Genomic DNA, 15,488 nt, shown 5'->3' on the forward strand with positions numbered 1-15,488 from the left:
AACCACAACCTAATTCCTTACAGAACACGGAGAGTTCTTTACAATCACTACAGAGGGCAAATCTCAGAGGAACTGGATTTTAGGTCACTTTAGAGAAGAGTTTTTAGTAATTCAAGCCCTTCACCACCACCCCACTCTGTGCAGTACTCTGGGCCTCTCATTAGCAGCTCACCAGCCAAGGACTAGTGCTGGCTGAGCACAAACACGGTAAAAGGCGTTTAGAAAAAGTGGAACTCACAGTGGCAGATGAGCACTCCGGGCCTTTCCAATTCTAGTTTCTTCTGAATGTAATTTCCTCTCTTGAGGACATTTTTGCCAATTTACTCCCATATGACTACTTTCAAAATTTTCCCATGTAATTCATAAAGACCATTTTGTCCCAGGTAAAACCAGAATGCAATTTATTCATTATTCCAATTGGCATAAGCAGGGCATACTCTACCTGTGGGTGAGCCTGTATAGGAATCCACCTCATGTTTCACAGAGGAATAAAAAATTGCCTGGATCGTGGAACCTCAAAAATGATTTCAAAAAGTATTTTAAGCATTTGGCAGACTTTAATTTTGTTAGATATTAATGATCAGAGAAACACAGGAGAGGAAGAATAGAATAGTATTAGATTTAAAGTTAATAATGATCCCTTAAATAATTGAGTATGCTATTATCATCTTAATATAATCCTTAGAATTATATTGTATCCTTTAATTATTTCTGATATACTTCACATGTGCCAGGTGATAAGTAGCATTTTTAAAAATCCTCATCCGAGGATATGTTTTTATTGATGAGATAGATGGAGATAGAGACAGAGATAGAGATAGAGATAGAGATAGAGATAGAGAGAGATAGAGATAGAGAATCATTGATCGGTTGCCTCCCATACCCACCCACCCTGATTAGGGATTGAACCCGAAATCTAGGTATGTGCCCTACCTGAGAATCAAACCTGCACGGGCCGATGCTCCAACTGAGCCACCCAGCCAGGGCATGAGAAGCAGTTTTTTACAAGTGCGTTCTCTCTCTCTCTCTCTCTCTCTGTGTGTGTGTGTGTGTGTGTGTGTGTGTGTGTTTAAAAATATTTTTTTATTTATTTCAGAAAGGAAGGGAGAGGGAGAGAGAGGTAGAAACACCAATGATGAGAGAGACATTGGTTGGCAGCTTCCTGCACTCCCCAAACTGGGGATTGAGCCTGCAACCTGGGCATGTGCACTGGCTGGGAATCAAATCATGACCTCCTGGTTCATAGGTTGATGCTGAGCTATACTGGCCAGGCATGTTTCTCTGTTTTGAAGGAAAATGCACTGAATATCCTGAAGTCCAAGTTTTGATATTTATATTTTCAAAAAGTGTGCTGAGTTTCAATATATATATTCTTTTTAACATTTATCTGCCATCCTATATTCCTCCTCAACTACTCCTGATTAGGGCATTCCTCCCACCCCCAACTCACGAAGTGGTTGTGCAAGTGGTTGGAGGAGAATGCACACATAACCCAAGGGGCCTAACATCTACAGATGCTTCCACGGAGATAGTTGTAAATTATGATTTTGGAGAAGTTTATATTCTTGAAATGATTAGCACACACGATAGGCTTTAGAGAAGAAATACTGTGTAAATAAATGATGTGGCATATAGGAAGTCAAAACGGCTAAAGCGAACTGAAAGGAGTTAGTGATAGGAGCAGGTGGAATCTGTATTTCAGAGAACTGGATGGGGTGGATTAAGGAACTGAAACAAGCGGGGGTGTCTAGCCTGGGGATCTGGAAGGAAGGTTCCACTTGGAGTATGGGTCTTAAAGAGTTCTAGGCAAGCAAAGAATATAAGCAGGAAATGGTCTTGGGGAATGCTGAGCAGTCTGATTTACAGTGCAGTTCAAGAAGAGTGAAAGCAAAGTTAACAAATAAAGGTAAGTCTGAGGTTCTATTGTGAAGACTTAGATATCAGAGTGAACCGTCTGTAACCAGCCTGTGTGGGGATGAGATTCTACTTCCTGTTCTCCCAGGAGGTTGGTATTTTTCATGAACTCTTCCATGTATTTCTGTCCTGTCTCTCCCCTACAGGGTAAGATCCTTGGTCATATTTATTTTGATTTATAGCACTAATGCTAAACAGATTCTAGGTTTATTAAATATGTTGATTGTTGACTGTATATGGCATGATATCTATTTATGGCACTAATATTATGTAATAAATATTAGAAAAGTTTGCTTCTTGCATCATATATGATGTTAGTGTGTACATGATTTCTGTGAGTTGTTTTAAGAGTACATTTGCTTAAAGCAGATTTTTAAAATGTCTCCTTTCTAGATCATTTCAATTTGAGCAGATAATTAACATGTGGCCCAATCAGGACCCCCTTTGCAAGTACTGAATCAGCCACAGGACCTTCCTTGAAGCTGTATGGCTCTCAGCAATCATTTCCCCTTCTTCCTTCCCCTTCATTATACAGATGAAGAAACCAGGCTCAGTGCAGAGTCACACACAACCAGTTAATGGCAATGCCAGGGCTAACTTCAGGTCTCTGCTATCTTTCTACCACACAACCCTTCTTATCCTATCTAATAAAAGAGTAATATGCAAATTGACCATCACTCCAACACACAAGATGGCCACCCCCATGTGGTCAAAGATGGTTGCCCCCATGTGGACACAAGATGGCTGGCAGGGGAGGGCAGTTGTGGGTGATCAGGCCAGGAGAGGAGGGCAGTTGGGAGGGACCAGGACTGCATGGTAGGGTAGTTGGGGGCAACCAGGCGGGTAGGGGAGGGCAGTTGGGGGTGACCAGGCCTGCAGGGTAGGGCAGTTGGGGGGGACCTAGGCCTGCAGGGGAGGGGAGTTGGGGGGAACCAGGCTGGCAGGGGAGGGCAGTTAGGGGTGACCGGACCAGCAGGGGAGGGCAGTTAGGGCAATTGGGCCAGCAGGGTAGCAGTTAGGCATCGATCAGGCTGGCAGGGGAGTGGTTAGGGGGTGATCAGGCTGGCAGGCAGAAGTGGTTAGGGGCAATCAGGCAGGCAGGCAGGCGAGCAGTTGGGAGCCAGCAGTCCTGGATTGTGAGAGGGATACCAGATTGGAGAGGGTGCAGGCTGGGCTGAGGGACACACCGCCCCCCATACGAATTTCGTGCACCGGGCCTCTAGTTTATAATAATTTGGTCACTGGACCATCCTGGGGAAGAAAGGCCCTAGCACTTGGAGGTCCATAAACAGTCCTATATTGCACTGACAGCATATCCTTTGGAGGGGTAGTTTCCAAGCTAAAATATAAGGAGCGCCACTAACAATGATAGCAGGCACCAGGGCTCTGCTGCACAGGTGCTATTTCCATACTTGTAACTCTGGGACCTTCTCTGGGGAAGAGGCTGGTCAGATTTATCACCGTAACCCAAGCACGTGTTATGTGCTCAAGGCTGATGGAAAATGGTTGGAACAATTCAGGCGTTCGAGGGACTTCTGGAAAAGTGGCATGCCTGAAGAGTGAGTTTTCTGGATTCCAATTATTTTGAGGCAAAGGCACATTTTTGCCCCTCCACTGAGCTCCAGATTTCTTCCCTCCCAAGGCCCTTGAAAACACCTTAGAAGGGTGACAAATCGTACATGAGGCCACAGAGTGGCTGCTATTCACTGGTGAGACCTCACTGTTAGATGCCCTTTGTCCCCCCGTGGGTGGACCCCCGTCAGTCCCCTGCCCCAGCTGCCAGGTGAAGGCTTGAGCCTGAGCTGCAGGAAGGGGCGGAACTGAAAAGCCGCGGAACCCGAGGCCAGGGCGCGGCGCCGGCGGAGGGAGAAGTTGGGGGACCGGCAGGCCTAGTTCCCGGGTGGCGGCGGCGGCGGCGGCGGCGCGGGAATGGAACCCCTGCGGGTGCTGGAGCTGTACAGCGGCGTGGGGGGCATGCACCAGGCTCTGAGAGGTGAGAGCGCACGCAGCGCCTCCGTTCCCTCTGGGCGCGGCTCGGAGCTCTGGCTCCAGCGAGGGGCGGAGCGGCGAGTCGCCGGGGGCGGGGACGGCGGGGGTGGGGGGGGGGGGGCTCGGTTGTCCTGGAAACAGCGCCTGCGGGCCGCCGCCTCCCGCTGCTCGGTGGAGACTCTCTTCTTCCTGTCCCTCAGAGGGCTCAGTTCCCGGGTCCTGATCCTCAAGGCTAGGCCAGGAGTCACACTAAAGGGTACCCACAGGGCGGGAGGGGCGAGCCCCCGGCCAGGGCCGATGCTCAGGCCCTAGGGTGGCAGCGCCGAGCGGCGTGGGAAGAGGGTCCCGCCCCAGGAAGTCGCCGGGGGGAGGGGAGGTCGCTGGTCTGGTCGGGTCTCCCCGGTGACCCCGGGCTCTACGGGATCCCTGCCATCCACGGTAGGAATCGTGAACCCTGAGAGCTGGTCACTTCCGGTCACTGAGAAGAAACACCCTTCGTGGTGCATCCTGTCCCCGTGCATTTAGGCGCGGGAGAGGGGTGGAGCTCCAGCTCAGTTGCTGTGTGACTTTGGCCTAGTTCTTGACCATTTTTGAACCTGTTTCCTGGTTTTAAAATGTGAAAAGTAATTCTTTCAGAGAAGAATGAATATGAGGAGTGAAGACAGGAAGCATACAGTTTAATGATGCCTGGTAGATTGTAGCCACGCAAAATATTATCCATTGCTATTAGCACCATAGCTTTTAGGTACCTCTTTCCAGTTTGACGTCTTAAAATTCTTCGGCGCTAAGTTGGAACTGAAAAGTTTATTTTTTTGGTGACTTTCACTCAAGAAAGATGGATTGAGCAAGTCCCTGTTCTGTGCCAGGTACTGTGCTAGGCCCCGGGGACACAGAGTGACAAATAGGCTTCGTGCATGTTTATACTGAAATTGCTAAGACAACCACAAAACTGAAACTCCCCTGCTTCCTTTTTTAGTACCAAGGGTAACAAGAGACCGAATAGCGTAAGATACAGACACTGTGTAATGAGTTGAGCATGTCAGTTTTCTGAAAGTATGTATCGAGTTTTGATTTTAGACTAGATTATTGTTCAGTTTTTATTACCAATTATTTGCTAGCTCTCCCCTGTTCAGTTTGTCATATCAAAACTTACCAGCATGAAAACAAAACTCCAGTACTATTTGCTTCCTTAGTTAATTTTCCCTTAGATCTTGAAACGTGATTTCAAATGTTGCTTAGCACTTTACCATGCACTATCGTTCAGCCACTCCTTAAGTGTTGGATATTGCAAGTATAAATGTGCTAGTTATATCCTGGAGCATAAATCCTGATTTTCTCTTTAAGCATGTTTTCTAAAAGTCTAATTCAATCATTCAACAATAAAAGACTGATCTTGTGCCAGTTACTAAGTCAAAAATTATGAGAATATTTTTAAGGCTTTTGATAATAATAACTAATTGCTTTTCAGATGTTTATGAACTACATAGTCTTAACTACATAGTCTTCAGGATTTGTATTATCCAGTTTTAACTTTTGCTAATTTGATAGGGGCAACTTCATAATTTTAATTTTTTTGTTTTGTTAATGAAACAGTTACATATTTTCTCTCCTGTCAGCCAATGCAACCTGAATTTGTACACATATTTATTTCTATTATCACTGCCACCACTGTGAATCTAAGCTGTACTTTCTCTTATTTAAAATATTAAAGTAATTTCCTAACTGCCCCCCTGCTTCCACTCTGCTTTCTCACTCCATCCTTTCTCCACATAGTAGCAGAATGATCTTTTTGCACAGTAAACTGGATCATGTCACTTCCTTGCTTAACTGGCTTCCATTTGAGGTTAGAATCACAGTCCCATATTCTTACTAGGCCTGTGACATCTGGCTTCTGTCTGCCTCTGGTTCTCTTTTTTAGGCACACTGGTCTTCTTTGTCTGCATTCCTCAAACCCTCACGTTCCTGCTACATTCTGGCCTTTGCTATAGTCTCTACCCACAGTGCTTTAACCCCAGACCTTTCCAAAGCAGATGCATTTCATTTTTCATGTCTTGGTTCGTATGTGGCCTCTTCAGAGTAGCTTTCCTTGGCTGACCCTGTGATCCACAGAGCCTTCCTGCTGCCTCTGTGCTGAATTAATGTTATATAACATGAGGTTACCTGACTATTTCAGCTATATTCTTCCATCATTTATAATGAAAATGTTCATAAATCTAATTTTGGATTTTCTCATAGGGAAAATGATTGGGGGTTGACTTTTATTCTAGTTGTTTTATATTTGGACACATACATACAGCGTGTGTGTGTGTGTGTGTGTGTGTGTGTGTGTAGTTTGACTTAGAAGAAGGTTGGGAAGGTGCACATTATCCTATTACCAATATTAACTACTTGAGAGTGGATTAGGGATGATGGTCTCCTTGCTACCAGTAAACACACCAAGAACATCTGAGCCTCAGGGCCATTGTACTTGCTGTTCCCTCTGTCTGGAATGCTGTCCCTAGCCACATGACTAGTCTCTTGTCTTTATTTTATCTTGTTTTATTATTATTTTTTTACTTTATTTTTATTGTTGACATTATTACAGATGTACCCATTTCCCTCCCCCTCCTTTACCCACCTCTACCCAGACCCTGCCCCCCTTCCCTCTGTCCATCACCACACTGTTGTCTGTGTCCATGGGTTACACACATATGTTCTTTGGCTAATCCCTTCACCTTTCATCCAGTCCCCCCTCCCTCTCCCCGCTGACAGCTCTCAGTCTGTTCCATGTATTCATGCCTCTGTTTCTATTTAGTTCATCCGTTTATTTTGTTCATTAGATCCCACATATAAGTCTTTCTCTGACTGGCTTATTTCACTTAGCATAATTATCTCCATGTCCATCCATGCTGTCACAAAAGGTAAGATTTTCTTCTTTTTTATGGCCATGGAGTTTTCCATTGTTGTCTTCGGTATCATCTTCTCAGACCACTACAGAAAACTGCAGTCTCTGCCCATTCTGCTTATCCTCCTTATTCTTTTATTTTCGTCTTAGCACGTGTTGCTGCCTATTATTCAGACCCATCTGAAATCTAGCTGAATGGAAGTTCTATAATTAAGATATAAAGAAGAAGCCATGCCCTAGCCCGTTTGGCTCAGTGGATAGAGCAGCCTTTGGACTGAAGGGTCCCAGGTTCATTTCCGGTCAAGGGCATATGTGTGGGTTGCAGGCTTGATCCCCATTAGGGGTTGTGCAGGAGGCAGCCCATCAATGATTCTTTCTTATCATTGATGTTTCTCTCTCCCTCTCTCTTCGTCTCTAAAATTAATAAAAATATTTTTTTAAAAAGAAGAAGAAGAAGAAGCCACATTGAGACTGGTAGGAGGGGCAGAGACTTGGAATGGCCTAGTCCCACATCCACATATATTGGATAAAAATTGGGAGGGATGTCGGCTGCAGAGGTCCTCCCTGAGACACAAATGGTCCCAGCCCCACACCAGGCCCAGGATTCCAGTGCCAGGAAGACAGGTTCCCATAACTTCTGGCTGTAAAAACCAGCAGGAAGTGTTGCTGAGTGTGTTGGAGGGCAGCTGGAAGCCCAGGCAGTTTCTCTTAAAGGGCCCACACATGGACTTACTCAGGCTCCCCCTCAGCTCCAGCAATAGCAGCAGTTAAAAAGGCATCAGGGACATACAGGCAGGAACTGAATTGTCTGACATCAGGGCGAGAGCTGGTGGAGGGGGACAGCTTTCTGCCAGATGGAATGCTGGCAGAGCCCATGGTTCCTTTTTTGAGACCCCCTGAACCCAAAGAGCTGGCAGATGGTCACCACATCTGAGACTCCATCAACCTGGCTGTCACTGTTCATCCTGCCCTGGGGATTCCTTCAGGCCTCGCCCCACCCACCTTGTGGGCCCAACCAAACTGTTTCTATTATCTTTTTCATATGAATGGCCTGACTGGGCTCATGTTTCAGACTTTCCTAAAATCTCTCAAACAAGCAGCATCTGACCTCAGCGTGTCCTGTACCTCTGCTACATGACCCTAGTTCTGGCACTAGCAGCAGCCGGCCTTGGTTCACGGCTTGGCCTCACCTGGGCACATCCAAGCTCCACACAAATAGCAGCCATATGTAGATTACTTTGTAGCACATGCCAGGTGGCTCTGGGTGAAACACAGGCAGTGGCTGACCTTGGCTTGCACCTCCGGGGCGACCCCAGAGCCGGCACACCCAGTGGACAACTTCAGACCATGTGGAAGCACAACCCAGTCACCTCCATAAGCAACACACTCAAGAGGAAGACTCAGTGGGCACCAGAGCCCCACTGAAGTAAGTCCTGTTCCATGGGGTAGGCTCCTGCACAGCTGATCCTCCACAGTGATAGGTGGTCCCAGCAGCCAATAGCCTGGAGGTAACTCCCTTTCAGTGTTGTGCCAACAGCATTCAAGGCTCAGCTACATCTGGAGGGTGTACACAGGCCATATGGTGGGTGGTGGTGTCACACCTAGAGTGCCCAGTACTCCTGGAATGATTGGGGATTCTGTACCATTCGACGCTATGGAACACTTACTATGTAAGGCCACTCTACCAAGCCTGGGAGACATAGCAGCTCTATTAATACATAGAAACAAGTACAGGGAGGCTACCAAAATGAGAAGACAAAGAAACATGGCCTAAATGAAAGAACAGAATAAAACTTCAGAAAAAAATAGACAAAATGGAAACAAGCAATCTGTTAGATGCAGAATTCAAAACACTGGTTATAAGGATGCTCATTGAACTTAGTGAAATTTTGGAAAGCATAAAAAAAGACATGGAAACCATAAAAAAAAAAAAAAAAAGCCAGTCAGAAATGAAAGTTACACTAACAAATGAATGATTCATAGGGAATTAAGAGTAGAGTAGATAAAGCTGAGAATCAAATCAGCAATTTGGGATATAAGGAAGCAAAATCCATGTAATCAGAACAGCAAAAATAAAATAAAATAAAATAAAAATGATACCCTGCCCAGTTAGCTCAGCTGGTTAGAGCATCATTCCGATATGCTAAAGTTTTGGGTTCAATCCCCAGTCAGGGCATATACAAGAATCAACCTATGAATGCACAAATTAGTGCTTCTCTCTCCCTCTTCCTCTCCTTTCCTCTCTCCAAAATCAATCAAATAAATTAAAAAAAAAATGAGTATAGCATAAGGAACCTCTGGGACAACTTCAGTCATACCAAAATTTGCATCATGGGGGTGCTGGAAGGAGAAGAAACAGCAAGAAATTGAAAACCTATTTGAAAAAATAATGACAGAATACTTCCCTAACCTGGTGAAGAAAATGGACATATAGGAAGTGCAGAGAGTCTAAAACAAATGAAGCCAGAGGCCCACACCAGGACACATCATAAATAAAATGTAAAAAGTCAAAGACAGAGAATCTTAAAAGCTGCAAGAGAAAAGCAGTTAGTTACCTACAAGGGAGCTCCCATAAGACTCAGTTGATTTCTTAACAAAACTTTGCAGGCCTGAAGGAAGTGGCAAGAAATATTCAAAGTGATGAATAGTAAAGACTTACTGCCAAGAATACTCTACCCAGCAAAGCTCTCATTTAGAATTGAGGGTCAGATAGAGATTCACAAACAAGAAAAAGCTAAAGGAGTTCACTACCAAACCAGTATTATATGAAATGTTAAAGGGTTGTCTTTAAGAAAAAGAGAAGACAAAAAATATGAATAATAAAATGAGAATAAAAACGTACTTATCAAGCATTGACTCTAAAAAACAAAATAAACTAATAAGCATAATAGAAACAGACTCATAGATACAGAGAACATTTTGACAGTTGCCAGATTGCGGGGGTGGGGGGGGGATTTGGGGGATAGGTGAAAAAGGTGAAGGGATTAAGAAGTACAAATTGGCCCCAACTGGTTTGGCTCAGTGGATAGAGCGTCGGCCTGTGGACTCAAGGATCCCGGGTTTGATTCCGGTATGTTGGAAATGGTGGCGCTTAATTCAAACACAGGCAGAGAAATAGCTAGATAACTAGATATTCTTATCCTAAATCTTCCTCTTCAGGACATACGAATATATATATTTTCTCTCTCTATCTCAATAAAAGATCCCTGTAGTGTATGCCTATGACAGCCTTGATTTAAAAAATCATAGGTAATATTTGTTGAATGTTACATGGACAAGGTTTGCAGAGAAATATTTAGGCGTTTTACACATGCTTTCATAGAAACTGGGGGTGGAGAGTTTGGGGCTATCTGAACACTTTTACAAATAGTGAGTGAGTTAAGATCCCAAATGAAAATCTGGGACTACTGGCAAAGCAGAACACAATGTCCACTTGTCTTGTATTCTGACTACCTAGAAGCGTGCCCAGGACATGATAGGTACTATCATAAATACTAACTGCCTGACAGTATCACTATTGCTGGATTTAAGATATTTGTAAGATAAATAGGATTTATCTTAATTTTGTTTCCAAGGTAAAAATTTGACCTAAATGTCAATCTACTTAAAAATGAACTTTGCAGTAGTCATAGATAATCACATAAGTACAAGCTTATTTAAGTTTATTTAAGCTAGTCCTGTTCTCAGGATTAGGACAGTGAAGAGTGTAATTAACAGTAATTAGAAGTTGATTTTAGAAATCAAATTCACTCATACTCATGCATCAATTCAGTCAACAGAAGGCTATTGAGGGCCTGTGGGTACCAGTTATTGCAGTTTCTGGGTGCTGCAAGTGCCCAGATGCATGAGACGTGGCCTGAGCTCTATCAGATAGCATAGTCTAGTGAGAGAGACAGTGTCCTGGTATAAATGCAAAACTTTCCTCTTGAGAGCTTCCTGGAGGAGTCATGCATGAGCTGAATGAGTCCTGAGGAACCAATAAGAATGATCCAGTACAAGAGAACTGGTGTTAGTGGTTGGGCAGCATGGGATAGGTCTTGTAACTATATGCAGCGATACTAGGTTTGAGAAATTATGGCCCATTTGGGGCATGATAAGTAGTTTGCTTTTACCCGAGGGAAAAGTGTATGTGTATGAGTGTGGCAAGTGTGAATTGGAAGAGAATGTGGGGATGGTCAAGGGATAATGTTGAGAGAGAATGCTGTATGAGTACACAGGGTCCAGATTACACTAAGAACTTCGGATTTTAACCGGAAGGGGTTTGGTGAAGCACTAGACTTGTAAGCAGTAAACGATTTGGCTGGAGTCCAGAAAGAATCCTGGAGAACCCCATGAGTGTAAATTTACTGATGTGAGTTTAGAAAATGAGCACTTGAAGCTTTCATATTTTTAAAAAATTGACCTATGTGTATTTTATAAATAAAATGTCCACATAGATCACTGATCATCTCCCTTTGTAAGGTCTCTAAACTAAGAAACAAAAACAAATAAAGGTTTATTTTCCCTTTAAACAAAATGGAATTTTAAAATAAACAATCTCATATCACTTTCTAAGTGATTTTATCTTAAAAGTTATTAAAACTTGATGTAAGGAGTGATTTCTTAGTTTTAGGACAATAAATTATTTTAAACACCAAATGCCTTTTGTAAAAAGAGCTGTGGAGTAGTAATCATTCAAAGAACTGTGAAATGAAAGTCTGAAAAATCAAAGAAATTAAGCTTTATTTTATTATTAGTAATCATTATCAACATTTAGAAAACTTAGCACAATCTTACATTAAATAAACAACTCAAAGATCTAATATGAATGACATTAATAGCAATACCAATATTAATAACTACACCATGTTATACTCAAAATCTCAGAAGCGAAAGTGTTGGAATTTTGGCACAATGATAATCAACCTCACATATTTTCTCTCCTCAGTAATCTCTTGCTTAATATTTTTGCATGGCCAGACTTATTTAGATTATTTTTATCATAACATTGGCTATTAGAAAGAGATAGAACAGCTATCACTAAAGAAGCTCTGTTTTCCCTTTGAAATGCTGCTGCTTTGATTGTTACCTAACAATTAAAAGATAAAAAGGAAAGTTTTTCCTTTAGGTAATGCTAATCTCTTGGGATTCAAATTTAGTCTATTTTCTCTTAGTGTTTTATAGTAGAGATTGGAACCATCTAGTTACTGTGTTTTGTGAAGAAGATCTCTTCTTCATATGTTACTCTGAAATATTTCAGAATATTTTTCCTGAAATTTGTCATCCAGATAAACAGTTCTAACTTAAGTTTTCTCACTGTATAATTTCTTAGCTTTAATAAAATAATAATTATTATTTTGTCTATCTATATATATAAAACCCTAATATGCAAATAGACCGAATGGCAGAACAACCGACCAACTTAACAACTGGTCGCTGTGACATGTACTGACCACTAGGGGGCACGTGTGGAACGTGGCGGGCATTGGCTGTGGCAGGATAGTGGAGCAGGTGAGCGGGGGCACCAGACCAAGGCAGGGCGCCGTTCGCTGTCATCAGGGCGATCCTCTGGTGGTTACTGAAAATTCTTTGCTCCTACATGCCACGGTCCTGCCCAGTGCTCACACCTGCTGCCAACGCCAGCCCTGCTCGCACCCGCTGCCAGTGCCGGAGCCGCCGCTCATACCCGGTGCTGACCCTGATCGCTGGGCGCCGTCTGTGGGTGCGAGTGGCGACTGCCAGCCCTGATCGCCCTTCAGGGCTTCTCCACCTCTCCCTGCTCCTGAGGGGCATTTGGGGCCAGCAGCTGCCTCTCGCACCCGCTGCTGGCGCCGGCCCCAATCTCTCGGCGCCATCAGCGGGTGCGAATGGGGCCAGTGCCATCAGCGTGTGGGAGCAGCGGCAGCGGGAGTGGAGCTGCCGGCAGAAAGGGGATCGAGGGCCATGGGGGGAGGGGCTGGGCGGGGGTGTGGAGGTTGGGCCGAGACCTGCCCCTGTGCCCACTGCAGCCTTGAGGCCCACAGTTCCTTTCAAGGTGAACGAACTTGTGCACTGGGCCCCTAGTTTAATCTATAATATTCCAGTTAGAAGTCAGGCAATGAGAAGTCAGGCAATGAATAGGAATTTTAATAATTATTGAAAATCTACTATATACTAGGTGTTTTACATATTTCATTTACTTTTTATAGCAGCTCTTTGTGGTAACTGCTATTACCATATTTTTCCGTGTATAAGATGCCCTCATGTATAAGATGCCCCCCACCTTTCCAACCCAAAATTAAGAAATCAATATTTTAAACATAAAACAGAAAACATTTTTATTTAGTAACTAGAGGCCGGATGCACGAAATTCATGCAAGGGTAGGCCTTCCTTCCCCCGGCTGCCGGCTTCATGGCCCTTCCCACACCCGCCTTGGCCTGGCGCTGCCCACGTTCACCGCCACACCCCCCCCCCCCCCCAGTTCTGCAGAGCCCCCTGATTAATCGTCCCATAGAGGGTGGCCTGGGCCTCCCTCTGCAGGGCAATCATGGGGCAATGGCAGGGCCCCCTGACCAATCATATTGCACTGGCCTTGGCTGGCCTGGTGCCAGTGCGTGCCATAGCGTGGTCATCCGGATGGTCATTCTGCTGTTCGGCCGTTCAGTCGATTTGCATATTACGCTTTTATTAGTATAGATTACTGCAGGTAATGTTTGCATACTAGTAATATGATATTATGCAGCATATCACTTTATTCAGCCTCTGTTGCATCACTGTTCTCTTCTGCATCACTATTAGTTCCAGACATATCAATTTCTTCAACTTCTATTGTATCACTGCTGTCTTCTGAATCACTGTCTATATATGTGAGATCATCCTCATAAACTGGTGGCATTTTCTGAGCTAACTTTGTTCATGTTCTCATGGCCAACCCTTCTATCTTCATGAATTTGAAGCACCATTTTGCCTTTCTTGTAAAATCAACAATGTTCATTTCGCTTGCAAACATTCTTGCCTGAGATTGAATAAGCTTGGTTGACACACATAAGCCACTCTGATGCTGCTCCATAATCCAAATCTGCTCCAAGTTTGCCAATTTTATTGGTTATCCTCTTAAGGCCTTCTTTTTTGGCATTTGAAGGAGTTGTTCTTCCTGTTTTCTCCACTGTCTGATCATACACTCAGTGGGAGGAGGTCCAGATTGTGTCTCTGCAGCTCTGTTTCCATGCTCTTTTGCATAGCTGATCACATTCAGTTTGAAATTTGCTGAGTAAGACAATCGCTTACCGGTATTTGTCTTTTTATTTTTTTGACATCTTTGTGGGCTCAGAAGGCTCCGGTCCCTGTTGCATCTGCACACTCTCCATCTCCACCTACAATTGCAGCATCAGCTGACATCAGTAACAATGAGGCTTGTGATTGGAGGGAGCCTGTTTGACGAGGTATGGGCAGCTATACACCCGTGCTGCTCCCTCCTCGGCTGACTTCCTTGTATAAGACGCCTCTTGATTTTCAGTCTAACGATTTTAGAAAAAAACAGCATCTTATACACGGAAAAATACTGTATGTCCACTTCATTGATAAGGAAATTGAGGCTTAGGGGCTACGTAACTAATAAGTGTCACATCCAGAATTTGAACATGAGTTCTCTGACTCCATAGGCTGTCATGGCATGATACCCACTCTATATAAGGCTTTCTATGCAGGACAACTGATGAAAGCAATACCAATGAGTATAGAGAGAGCTGTGCTGCCCAGTATGGTAGCCACAACCATATGTAGCTATTGAGATTTAAATGAATTAAAATTAAATTAAATGAAAAATTCAGTTCCTTAGTTGCACTAGCCACATTTTAAGCACTTAGTAATCACATGTGGCTAGAGACCACCATATTAGACAGCACAGATACAGAACATTTTCATCATTACAGTTCATCACTGATGAACAAAGCTGTTCTAGAGTTTCAAGTTAACTCTAATTTCAACTGCCTATTAAACTTTTCTTTAGGGACTAGATTATGTCCCTGGAAATTGAGGCTTCCTGCATGCCCAAGGCTAAGGGTGATGCAGGGTTGTACAGGATTGTTTGACCTCTACCAAACTGCCTTTTTTTCTTGCTTTTCTTCTGCACAGGGAAGCTTAAGGTATGGTAAGAAAGTGAAAGCAAGGGAGGGAAAGAGAAAGAGAGACATAGGGAAAGCAGTAGCTGTATAAACTACCCCAATATGCCAACATCATTTTAAGTGGACTTTTCTAGAGACTTACTGGAAAAATTTCTTATTTATTTTCTAATAAAAATTTCTAATTTGTTTTTTCAAGGTCCTCTTCAAGATTCATTTCCTCCTCTTCTCTTTATATTATCTGGCATAGCATCTTTATTTTCCTTTCCAAGTGAACTCCCTCAATGTGCCTTTTTTAAAACATTAATTTAGCACCTCACTTCCCCATGTCTGGTCTGTACACAAATCTCAAACAGTTCCATCCACTTTTTGATTGATGGGCTGTTATATTTAGTCAGATCTATGTAGCAATGATCTAAAAGCAGGAATGGGGCCCAAGCTGATGTGGCTCAGTGGATAGAACTTTGGCCTGGGGACTGAAGGGTCCTGGCTTTGATTTCGGTCAAGGGCACATGCCCGGGTTACAGGGCTTGATCCCCAGTAAGGGGTGTGTTGGAGGCAGCAAATCAGTGCTTCTCTCTCATTGATGTTTCTATCTCTCCCTCTCCCTTCATCTCTGAAA

The 15,488-nt window shown here is 43.7% G+C and overlaps 1 protein-coding gene across 2 annotated transcripts in view; it reads left to right on the plus strand.

Moving 5' to 3' along the window:
* Positions 1–3,823: 3,823 nt before the first annotated feature.
* Positions 3,824–15,488, plus strand: part of TRDMT1 (tRNA aspartic acid methyltransferase 1) — a 64,091-nt gene continuing 52,426 nt past the window's right edge. Inside the window, exon 1 of one of the 2 annotated variants that reach the window (XM_054725962.1) lies at positions 3,824–3,907. In XM_054725962.1, the coding sequence (XP_054581937.1) occupies positions 3,844–3,907 (64 nt within the window). In that variant the 5' untranslated portion in view covers positions 3,824–3,843. Of the gene's footprint in view, positions 3,908–4,284; positions 4,342–15,488 lie in introns of those variants that run through there. The other variant, XM_054725963.1, reaches the window with a different exon arrangement.

This window comes from Eptesicus fuscus, chromosome 2 (genome assembly GCF_027574615.1).
Source record: "Eptesicus fuscus isolate TK198812 chromosome 2, DD_ASM_mEF_20220401, whole genome shotgun sequence".
Taxonomy (NCBI): domain Eukaryota; kingdom Metazoa; phylum Chordata; class Mammalia; order Chiroptera; family Vespertilionidae; genus Eptesicus; species Eptesicus fuscus.